Source organism: Mobula hypostoma, chromosome 2, assembly GCF_963921235.1.
Source record: "Mobula hypostoma chromosome 2, sMobHyp1.1, whole genome shotgun sequence".
Classification (NCBI taxonomy): domain Eukaryota; kingdom Metazoa; phylum Chordata; class Chondrichthyes; order Myliobatiformes; family Myliobatidae; genus Mobula; species Mobula hypostoma.
This window is the reverse complement of record NC_086098.1, coordinates 61,293,717-61,306,534: the sequence shown is the minus strand read 5'-3', so window position 1 is coordinate 61,306,534 and position 12,818 is coordinate 61,293,717. Positions and strand designations below refer to the sequence as shown.

Genomic DNA, 12,818 nt, shown 5'->3' with positions numbered 1-12,818 from the left:
CAACACTTACACCTTGGACTTCAACTACTGCACAGAGTCTTGTCATCTTCAGAAGTTTTCGGATGACTATGCCATAGTTGGATGCATCAGCAAGGGAGATGAGGCTGAGTACAGGGCTACGGTAGGAAACTTTGTCATTGTCACATGGTGTGAGCAGAATTATCTGCAGCTTAATGTGAAAAAGGCTAAGGAGCTGGTGGTAGACCTGAGGAGAGCTAAGGTACGGGTGACCCCTGTTTCCATCCAGGGGGTCAGTGTGGACACAGTGGAGAATTACAGATACCAGGGGATATGAATTGACAATAAACTGGACTGGTCAAAGAACACTGAGGCTGTCTACAAGAAGGGTCAGAGCCATCTCTATTTCCTGAGGAGACTGAGGTCCTTTAACATCTGCTGGACGATGCTGAGGATGTTCTACGAGTCTGTGGTGGCCAGTGCTATCACGTTTGCTGTTGTGTGCTGGGGCAGCAGGCTGAGGGTGGCAGACACCAACAGAATCAACAAACTGGTTCATAAGGCCAGTGATGTTGTGGGGATAGAACTGGACTCTCTCACGCTGGTGTCTGAAAAGAGGATGTTGTCCAAGTTGCATGCCATCTTGTCAATGTCTCCCATCCACTACATAATGTACTGGGTGGGCACAGGAGTACATTCAGCCAGAGACTCATCCCACCGAGATGCAACACAGAGCGTCATAGGAAGTCATTCCTGCCTGTGGCCATCAAACTTTACAACTCCTCCCTTGGAGGGTCAGACACCCCAAGCCAATAGGCTGGTCCTGGACTTATTTCATAATTTCCTGCATAATTTACATATTACCATTTAACTATTTATGGTTCTATTACTATTTATTATTTATGGAGCAACTGTAACTAAAACCAATTTCCCCCGGGATTAATAAAGTATGACTATGACTATGACTAAGGAGTCCAGATTCTCTATTGGACAGATTGGGGGGGGGCGGGCGTTCTTTAATCTTAACAGGTTCAAGACAAAGAGGAAGGTGTTAACTACTTCCATCATGGAGCTCCAATATGCAGATGACAACATCATCATAGCTCACTAAAAGGAGGATCTGCAGTGTATAAAGGATGCTTTTTCCAGAGCATACAAGCTCCTAAACATCAAGAAAACCCAAGCCCTGCACCAACTTGCTCCAGGTCAGGCTCCTAACCCTCCAACCATCCGAGATGGGAACATCCCTCTGGAGAACACTTATCTTGGCATCCTTCTTTCATTAAGAGTCAATATTGACCTTGAAATAAATCACAGAATAGGCTGTGCGAGTGGAGCTTTTGCCAGATTGAGAAAGAGGGTTTTTGAAGATTGGGATATCAAGACCAACACTAAGCTTCTGTTATATAAAGATATATATATATATAAAACAGATATATCCTATACAGATATATCCCTATATAAATCCTGCGTCTGTATTCACTAAGGAAACTGGCATGAAGTCTATGGAATAAAGGGAAACAAGTAGTGAGATCATGGAAACTGTACAGGTCGAAAAGGAGGAGGTGCTTGCTGTCTTGAGGAAAATTAAAGTGGATAAATCCCAGAGACCTGACAGGGTGTTCCCTCGGACCTTGAAGGAGACTACTGTTGAAATTGCAGGGGCCCTGGCAGAAATATTTAAAATGTCGCTGTCTACAGGTGAGGTGCCGGAGGATTGGAGAGTGGCTCATGTTATATAAAAAAGGATCGAAAAGTAATCCGGGAAATTATAGGCCGGTAAATTTAACGTCGGTAGTAGGTAAGCTATTGGAGGGAGTACTAAGAGACAGAATCTACAAGCATTTGGATAGACAGGGACTTATTAGGGAGAGTCAACATGGCTTTGTGCGTGGTAGGTCATGTTTGACCAATCTATTGGAGTTTTTCGAGGAGGTTACCAGGAAAGTGGATGAAGGGAAGGCAGTGGATGTTGTCTACATGCACTTCAGTAAGGCCTTTGACAAGGTCCCGCATGGGAGGTTAGTTAGGAAAATTCAGTCGCTAGGTATACATGGAGAGGTGGTAAATTGGATTAGACATTGGCTCAATGGAAGAAGCCAAAGAGTGGTAGTAGAGAATTGCTTCTCCGAGTGGAGGCCTGTGACTAGTGGTGTGCCACAGGGATCAGTGCTGGGTCCATTGTTATTTGTCATCTATATCAATGATCTGGATGATAATGTGGTAAATTAGATCAGCAAATCTGCTGATGATACAAAGACTGGAGGTGTAGTAGACAGTGAGGAAGGTTTTCAGAGCCTGCAGAGGGACTTGGACCAGCTGGAAAAATGGGCTGAAAAAATGGCAGATGGAGTCTAATACAGACAAGTATGAGGTATTGCATGTTGGAAGGGTAAACCAAGGTAGAACATAATGGTAAATGGTTAATGGTAAGGCACTGAGGAGTGCAGTGGAACAGAGGGATCTGGGAATACAGATACAAAATTCCCTATAAGTGGTGTCACAGGTAGATAGGGTCATAAAGAGAGCTTTTGGTACATTGGCCTTTATTAATCGAAGTATTGAGTATAAGAGCTGGAATATTATGATGAGGATGTATAAGGCATTGGTGAGGCCGAATCTGGAGTATTGTGTTCAGTTTTGGTCACCAAATTACAGGAAAGATATTTATATCTTTCAACCTTATTTATGTTGAAAGGGTGCAGAGAAGGTTTACAAGGATGTTGGCGGGACTTGAGAAACTCAGTTACAGAGAAAGGTTGAATAGGTTAGGACTTTATTCCCTGGAGCGTAGAAGCATGAGGGGAGATTTGATAGAGGTATATAAAATTATGATGGGTATAGATATAGTGAATGCAAGCAGGCTTTTTGCACTGAGGCAAGGGGAGAAAAAAAACCAGAGGACATGACTAATTATACTAAATTTCAAATTAATCAGATTTATAATCAAAATGATCAACTGATACTTGATCATGCTGAGATTAATCAAGCCTTTTTTGATTTTTATTCCTCCTTATATCAATCAGAGTCCTTATGAGACTCTAAATATATGAATGACTTTTTAGATAACCTAGATTTCCCTAAGATTTCACAGGATATATCCTCTATGCTAGATACTCCCATTACCACTGATGAGATTAAGAATGTTATCTTTTCTATGAACCTGGGGAAAGCTCCTGGCCCTGATGGGTTTACCGTGGAATTTTATAAATTTTTTGCACCTTCAGTAATCCCTTGGTTTTTTAGGGTTCTGGAGGCTTCATTAAGACTTGGTAAACTTCCCGAATCCTTCTATAGAACGTCAATTTCTCTAATATTAAAGAAGGATAAAGATCCTGCTCAACGTGCATCTTATAGACCAATATTTTTATTAAATGTTGATTCTAAAATTTTTTCTAAATTACTAGCAAACAGATTAGAAAAAGCACTTCCTTATATTATTTCGGAAGACCAAACGTTTCATTACTCTTTCTATAACATTCGCACACTCTTAAATATTGTTTATACTCCTTCATAAAATGTTCCTGAGTGCGTTATTTCTTTAGATGCTGAAAAAGCCTTTGACAGAGTAGAATGGCCTTACTTACTTAAGGTGCTCGAAATGTTTAATTTTAGCTCGAAATTTATATCCTGGCTTAAATTGTTATATCATTCTCCTATGGCCTCAGTTCGTACTAACTCTTTAAGTTCACCTTTTTTCCCTCTTTTTCGAGGTACTAGACAAGGTTGTCCTCTTAGTCCTTTATTATTGATGACATTGCATTAGAACCTCTTGCAATTGCTATTCGAGAATCTCCAAATATTATTGGGATAACACGGGGCTTAAAGTCTCATAAAGTATCACTTTATGCTGATGACTTACTTTTATATATTTCTAATCCTCAAAAATCTATCCCTGCTGCTTTAGATTTATTAGTACAATTTAGTCTCTTTTCCGGTTACAAGTTAAATCTCAGTAAGAGTGAACTTTTCCCGATTAATAAGCAACTTCCCTTGTATCATAACCTTCCGTTTAAACTGATTAATAATTATTTTTCATATCTTGGGATTAAAATTACTTGTAAACACAAAGATCTACTTAAGACTAATTTTTTACCCTTAATTAATCATATTACTCAACTTTCATTTAAATGGTCTCCATTATATTTAACTTTGATCGGTCGTATTAATGCAGTTAAGATGTTTATTCTGCCAAAATTTTTATATATATATTTCAGGCATTACCGATTTTTGTTCCAAAATCTTTTTTTGATAAAGTTGACTCTAAAATCTCTTCATTTATTTGGCAAAATAAAAACCCGAGACTGGGTAAAATACATTTACAGAAAGCTAAAAGAGATGGAGGTTTAGCATTACCGAACTTTAGATTCTATTATTGGGCAATTAATATTCGACACATGAAATTTTGGTTACTTGACCAGGATATACTATCCATTCCTAAATGGGTAGCATTGAAATTACAATCTGCTCAAGGTTATGCACTTCGCTCTATTTTAGGTTCTTCTCTTCCTTTTGATTTGAAACGCTACAAACAGGTCTGTAACCCGATAGTTAAATATACCTTACGTATTTGGTTTCAATTCAGAAAATTTTTTGATCTTAACCAATTTGGGCTAGCGATCCCCATTTTAGGTAACATATTTTTTCCTCCTCCTTTCACGGATTGTGCTTTTCAAATTTGGAAGACTAAGGGTATTTCACGGTTTTTGGATTTATTTTTAGATGGTTCCCTTATGTCTTTTGAACAATTATCTAATAAATATAGTTTACCAAGAATACATTTTTTTAGATATCTCCAAGTTAGAAATTTCCTAAGTACTATACTTTCTTCCTTTCCAATGCTCCCTCCTACATATATTTTAGATACTATAATTAACCTTAATCCATGTCAGAAAGGTGCAACGGCTATTATTTATAATATTATTATGAAACTTAGGAAAGCTCCATTTGATAAGATTAGGTCAGTTTGGGAACAGGAATTGGGTTTTATTATTTCGGCAGATGACTGGGTGCAGATTTTACAATTAGTCAATACTTCCTCTATCTGTGCTAAATACTCCCTAATTTAATTTAAAGTTGTCCATAGAGCACATATGTCCAAAGATAAATTAGCTCTTTTCTATTCTCATATTAATCCTTTTTGTGATAGATGTCCGGGGCAGATAGTCTCTTTAACTCATATGTATTGGTCTTGTCCTACTCTGGAAACTTTTTGGAGAGACATTTTTAATATTATCTCAAAGGTATTGAATATAGTTACCTCTCCTCATCCTATTACTGCTATCTTTGGATTACCTAAAATTTCCAGTAATCTTTCTCCTTCAGCCCGTAGAATGATTGCATTTCTTACTTTAATGGCGAAAAGATGTATTTTTACAACATTGGAAAGAGACTAATGCTCCAACTACGTTTTTTTGGTTTTCCCAGACGATATTATGTTTAAATTTGGAGAAAATTAGAAGTAATCTTTAAGATTCTTCAATTAAATTCGATCAGACCTGGAGATCTTTTATTCAACATTTTCATTTAATGTAATTTCTTTTCTCTCGGTCCATATTTATATTCCCTTCTTGTTTTTTTTTAAAACTGTTTTTAATAGAGGTCAGGTTTGAGGACGTGATTTTAAGTACTTTAACTCTACTTGCTTCCTAGTTAGCCCATTGCTTTGCTTTGCTTTTTAGTTTAGTTGCATGGTGGGTTTTTTTGGTTTTTTTTTTCTTTTTCTATTGATATATATAAAAATTAGTATACTATTATATTACCTTGTTATTTTATGTTTAAATTGCACTGTTTGTATTAATTATTTTCTGTATTAATATTTCCTGTAATATATTATATTCTAACAGTGTATTAGTGCCTATATGGCTTACCTTCTGTGTACTTATTCAATAAAAAGATTTAAAAAGGAAGAGTTTGTTTTGAAGAGGTGATGAAGATGGTTGAGAAGGACATTGGGGAAATGGATGTTGTCTACATGGACTCTACAGAAGCTTTCAATGAAGTCCCTCCTGGGAGGCTGATTTATAAGATTAAGGCACAAAGCATCCACAGAGACTTGGTAGATTATACTACAATGGGTTTAACCATACAGACATAGGGCACTGATGGAAGAAGGTTATTCTGTTTGGATATTTGCAGTGGTGTTCCATAGGGATCAATCTTGGGACCCATTGTGATAATACAAATGATCTGGACAAATGGTGGGCTTATTTGTAAGTTTCCAAATTACATGAAAATTGGCAGAGGTATGAATAGGAAGGAGGATCATCAAAGAATACAGCAGGATATAGGTCAGTTGGAAATATATGCATAAAAATATCAGACAGCTTAACCTGTTAAGATCCAAGATGTTGCAATTTGGGAGGTCAAGTGCAAATGGAAAATGTACAATAAGTGCCAGGATCCTGAGGACCACTTATCTTGGGAGTGCAAACCCATAGCTCCCTGAAAGTGACAACACAAATCAGTTGACAAAACAGGCAACGGTTAGTAGACAACACAGGCAGCAGCACAGTAGGGAGCACTGAAAGACAGCTGGATTACAATGCATCTATTTCTAAAGCTAGACAAACCTGGATTGTTTTCTCTGGAGCAGAGGGCGAGGGACAATCTACAGAATTATAAAATTATGAGGGACACAGAACACATGAATTGATAATGTGTTTATCACATTAAGTCATCACTAAATCCATGTGCAGGCAGATGGACTTAGCATATATTGGCATCATGAGCTGAGAGGCCTGTGCCGCTGCAGTACTGCTCAATGTTCATTGTCATTTAAGGAAGTAAAAATTGCAGAGACAAAATGTCTGAAGAGCATGATTATGGCTCTTTGGAGTTTTATGAGAAAAGGTAACTGGAGAAGAAATGGTCACAGGGAGAGGAAAAGATCCAACTTGTACAACATGTTCTTTATTTTGTTGCCTGTGGAATATTGCAAGTTGCAAATTAGCCACTTTAGGCCACAAAATAGCAGTAACTTAAAGAGATTGGCTGCAAAATGTTATGAGATGCTCCAAGATGATCAGAAGTTCATTTCTGATCACTGTTAATTTTTCAACAACAGTCCACTGAAGCATCCAAGGTACAACATCCTATAGTTGAGTCACTGAGAGACAGATGCTGGAATAAGAAGCTAAATAAAATGAAGCATTGGAAGAATTTAGCAGGATAAACAGCATTTGTGGAGGCTAAAAGATAGTTGACATTTTGGGTCAAAACTGTGCAGAAGTTAGAGGGAGGGGCAAGACAGGCAGACAATAGATGAAACCAGATCTTTGGTTGGAATTGGTGGTGGGGTGGGGAGAGGTGGTGTTTTGCAGACAAGTTGTGATGAACAGATGGATCTAGGTTGGTAGAAGGGAAAGCAAAGTTTTATGAAAGACTCATGGGAGACAGGTGCAAACATAAAAGAAAAAGGCAGTTGAGGGAGGGGAGAGAAGACAGAGACCAGAGGGCAACAAGTGGAACTAAACAAGGGAGGGAAGATGTACACCTTTTCTTGTAACAAGTACACCAATCCCTTCTCTCAATTTATTTTTCTGTTATGTCTGTTCAAGATACAACTGAAATATCTTCCTCCTCAGGAAACATGGCTCACCCCCTACCATAGTTGACAAAGCCCTCACTCAGATTTCCTCTATTTCACATACATCAGTTTCTCTCCAGACAGAACGGTGCTCACCTTTCACACCAACCCCATGCTTCCCAAAGCCCATGCACCCATTACATTTGCCTTAACCCCTTACTGAGATCCCTGGCCTGTTCATCCCTTCCCACTCATCCCTATTCCTGATACTATAGAAGACACAACACTTCTCCATACACCACCTTCTAGAGACCCAAACAAACCCAAAATGACGCAAATATGCACATGCACTTCCTCTATTATGGTCGACAGCTCATAAGGTGGCTCCTCTACATCACTGAGACCCAAATGTTGCCAGGGCAACTATTTGCAGAGCACCTGCATTCCATCTGCAATGGTTAACCTGAGTTTCCATTCGCATGCAATTTAACTTCCCTTGCACATACTGACCCATTTTTCACAACCTTCCTGATAGTCATAGCAGGGTTAAATGCAAACTAGAACAGGGTCCATCTGCCCGTCATCCTTCCCTTAGAGTTCCATCCACTACTACCAGTCTGTTTCACCTCTCACACTCATTTTTATATATTCATTTTCTTTCTTCTAGACTCTCTACATAATAACTGACCAGCTGAGGTCTTCCTGCAGTTTATTTTTTGCATCCTCTAGCTTGGGTCTGCATCTTAAAAACTGGGTTGAGGTCAACAATTAGCAAATGGGATAACTGGGTAGACAAGCAATATTATTTAAGAAAGTAGTTGGAAAAAGAGTTTAAGAGAATGTGGAGAACATTTCAGTTTATATTAGTTCACCTAGGACTTTTTCTAGTGATGGTATTCTGATATCTGCTTTCCCCTTCTATTGCATGAATCCTCCCTTTCTCGCTGTTTGGCTGACTGGTGCATTGTTGCACAGTAAGCTAAATCAACTGAAAAGCAAGCATTTTTCACTGAAAATGTGTCAGCCCTCACACAAACTTATGGCTTCACATTTTGCAATCCCAGTAGCACCTTCATGTTGTCTTCATAACTTGAGAATGCATCTACTACATAGATATATATATAAATGAACTGTTATATTTCTTACTCTGTATCAGCTGTCACACTGCTTAGGGCACAGTCAAGCATTCCTACTCGATTTCTTGTTCGTGGATCCCAGCATTCCACTTTACCCTACAAGTGACAATTACATGTAGAAAGTTAAATATTTATTCATTTGCAATATTTTACAAGTCTAAATCACAGCATTCATTCACACAATAATTCCACATAGCTTAACTACAAAAGTCTTTAAGATTGCATTGTTACTCTGAACAGGATTTTTTCAGTGTACTTGGCAAAGATTTTGAATAGTTTTAAACTGCTAAAGGCATGCATTTATTTAAAAAAGGATTATTTTAAGGGAATAAGGAGTTGACCATTTAATACAGAGATTGCAGAATACAGCAATTGACTAGGCAGCAAATCATACATTATCATTCATAGCAAGATTGAAGTACAGAAATAAGTCTTGCTGGAATATTACAGGATTTGGTAAAATTTTATTTTGAATATGGTGGACAGTCTGGACCCTTGTCCTGCACTTGGATATAATTATATTGGAGTCAGCCCGAAGGCACTCAAAAGTCAAACAACTAATGCTTGGGGTGACAGACTTTATTTACAAAAAATAATAATTTAGAGCTATGAAAGATAATTTCACTCTTACACTGAATGTCAAGTTTGTTGGTTTAGCTGGAACAAAGAAGAATAGCTTCAAGATAAATGTGACTTTGGGAGGTAGGGAGTTGTGTGGTAGTTTACGCAGATAAAATTTCCTTATTCTGAAGAGCGAATGATCTTATACTATCATTTAAGTATAGCCATTACATGGAGCTTTAGGCATCCAACTAGAATCAACAAGAAAAATAAAATCAGTGTTTGTATTACCTCAGTTGATCCAGTAGCAAACAGGTAGTGTGCAGGGTTAATATCACAAACATTGTTCTGGCTGAGAACAAAATAGTTAACACTAAATTTTAAAATCATATTTTTCTATAAATATGTAACAATCAAATTCAAATAGGTGAATATAAATGGTTAAAATCAAGATAAAAATGTTATCAAAATTACACAGGGCATATACAGTATGATTCTTTTGTTCATAAATTTTCAACACCTAATCAAGCCCTACATATTTTGTCATTCAAAGCTTATTTAGTAACCTCACTTTATAAATGTTTTCCTTCTAATGACTGTTTTGGTTTTCAATGTAAAACACTACCCTGTTCTTTCTATAAATGCATACAAATCTCAAGAATGTAAGAGTTAAGAAAAGGCATTTTTGCCTATCAAGCCTTATACCTTAGTGAAACATAATTAATTTTTATAAAATGAATCATTTAATTTTATAGTCAATGTTCACTACTTGCTTTTTGTCTCAATATTATTTAGGCTGCAGATGTTCTGGCATTTTGCAATTAAGATATCCCCATTTTAATGGGCCAATAGCTCCTCCAAGTGGTAGATACACAAAAAAAATCCACATTAAAATTACAATGGTCCCATAATATGAGCTGAATTTAAAATCAAATACCCAATCCATCACTACACATTTCGATGTCTGTACCATGGGCCTCTCAGTTTCTACACACCTATATTTAAAATCTCCAGCCAATTATTCCAAAGTTGGCTTTGTTCTTCTCTTCAGAGTGCAACTTTCAAAACACCACTATTTACATAATAATTTTTAATTCAGAGATTGCAAAGCTCTCCACAAATCTCTTTATATTTTCATCTTGTGCAGATTTCATAGCAGGCATACCTTTGCTCATCCACTCTATTATCTGCATTTTGAGTTTCACATCAACCCTATTTTTAACATTATTGACTTCAAAAACACCACCGTATATTTTGCAATGAACTTAAATCACTTACTTCCTCCCATCTTGAAAGCCCACTCACCACTAACCTTGCCTTCCCTCACTCCAGTGCTGAGTTGAGTTATTTTTGACTCCTAAAAAAAGATTAATCATCTTTAACATAATATGTACCAATTAAAATACTTACAAAGCATCTGTCTGTAGGGAATTTAAGAATCGTCCTTGTTCCAAATTTAATCTGTAAACTTCAGAACTATAGAGAAGAAAATGGACAACAGAATTTAACTGAAGTAGTAAAATTAGTGAACACTTGAGTTTTTCACTATTAGCAGCAATTCCTCCACACAGGTGTTCTATTTTCTATCCAGAAACAACTCAGTCAATTCTTCTAACATTCAGCCACGAGTCATTACAATTCCATCAAGGTATTTAACTCAATGCCCTGAAATCTGTCAAATCTATACCATAGATGCCACGATTTGCAATCATTATACTGGTAATGTAACAAAGAAAATGTAGACACGTCTCAGTTAAGCTCTGCCTGAAGAATACAACAGAACACTCATCATTACTTTATTTTGTACAATAATAGACAAATGAGTTCTTCCAGGATTAAAGCAGCATTACAAGCCAATGCATAGCCAAACACCATCAGCAACTAGTGGAAACTACTGAATTTATCTCTTTTACAACTGAATGAAATCTAATGCCCCCCCACCCCCGCGCCACAGAATACAATAGAGATAGTAAGCAAAGTGTAACTGAGAATTATATGCTAATCACTTGGTTTTATCATTGATTCCACCAGTGGTGCCAAATATTTTGCATTTCAATACAAGATAGTACACTGAAACAAATTATAAAATTCTGAAATAAATGTCTGGGTTCAGGACATCTCATCTGACCTGCAGAGGAATTTGGAGTGTGATCCAGTTGTCATGGTCCATATGATTACCAATGACAGAGGAAGAACAAGGAATGAAATTATGTTGAGGGAATTTGAGCATCTCGGGACTAAATGAGAGTACCAAAAAGGTAATAATCTCCAAATTGTTACCTGAGCCACGTAGAAATTGGCACAGGGTTAACAAGCTCAGACAGTTAAATGTGTGCCTCAAAGATTGGTATGGGAGAAATGGGTTTGAATCTGTGGAACATTGTTACCACTATTGGGGAAGAAGAGAACTGTTCTGATGGGAACATAAAAAGAAAATGATGAGAAATTCAGGTAACACAGAGACAAAATTGTAAAGAGTGGTGAATACAGGACTGATGGCATTATATTTGAATGCATGCAGTATATGTAATAAGGTAGTTGATCTTGTATTGCAGTTACAAATTGGCAAGTATGAGTATCACTGTGTAATAGTTGAAAGAAGATCACCGCTGGGAGCTTAACATTGAAGAATACACATCGTATCGAAAGGACAGGCAAGTGAACAGAGGAGGTGGAGTGCCTCTATTGGTTAAAAAACATGAAATCAAATCCTTAGAAAAAAGTGACAGGGGATCATAAAATGTGAAATCCTTGTGGGTAGAGTTAAGAAACTGCAAAGATAAAAAGAACCTGATGAGTGCAATATACAGGTCCCCAAACATCACGAATTACCAAAGGAATTACAAAGGACGGTGCTTATGAGGGATTAAGTATGCAGGTAGTTTGGGAAAAACTAGTCTGGATCCCATAGTTAGGAATTTGTAGAATGCCTATGAGATGGCTTTTTAGAACAGTTTGTGGTCGAGCCCACTAGGGAAAAGGCAATTCAGGATTGGGGACTATATAATGAACCACATTTGATTTCAGAGTAAGGTAAAGGGACCCCAAGGAGTCAGTGATCCTAATAGGATAGAATTCACTCTAATGGAGAGATACAGAGAGATTGAATTTGGATGGATTGATATTACAGTGGAGTAAAGGGAACTAGAGAGGCAGGAGAGAAGAGCTGGCAAGTTTGTTTGGAAGAGGTCTCTAGCAGGGATGATAGTTGAGCAGCAACAGCAATTTGGAAGATGCAGGATCAGTTCATCCCAAATGAGCAGCATTCTGAAGGGAGGATCAGGTAACTGTGACTAAGAAGGGGAGTCAAAGACAGCATAAAAGCAAAATTGAGAACATTTTTGAAGACTGGGAAGCTTCAAACCAACAGAAGGCAACAAAAAAGCAATAAGGAGAGAAAACATGAAATATGAAGGCAAGGTAGCAATTAATACAAAAAGAGGATAAAGAAGTATTTTTTAAATATATAAAGAGTAAAAGAGAGAACAGTGGACATTGGACTGCTAGAAAATGATAGAAAGGTAGTAATGAGAAACAAAGAAATACAGACAAACTGAATAAATATTTTGCTCTAATTTCAGGAGGCAGAAATGAGTATAGTTACGATTACAAAGGTGGCACTTGGAAACCTGAAA

General features: G+C 37.3%; 1 protein-coding gene across 1 annotated transcript in view; it reads right to left on the bottom strand.

The window, feature by feature from the left end:
* Window positions 1-12,818, bottom strand: part of nol10 (nucleolar protein 10) — a 126,803-nt gene that overhangs the window by 81,167 nt on the left and 32,818 nt on the right. The window contains exons 7-9 of the mRNA XM_063037585.1: window positions 10,594-10,659; window positions 9,475-9,535; window positions 8,633-8,718 (exon numbers count right to left, since the gene is read on the bottom strand). Of these exons, the coding sequence (XP_062893655.1) occupies window positions 8,633-8,718; window positions 9,475-9,535; window positions 10,594-10,659 (213 nt within the window). The remainder of the gene's footprint in view (window positions 1-8,632; window positions 8,719-9,474; window positions 9,536-10,593; window positions 10,660-12,818) is intronic.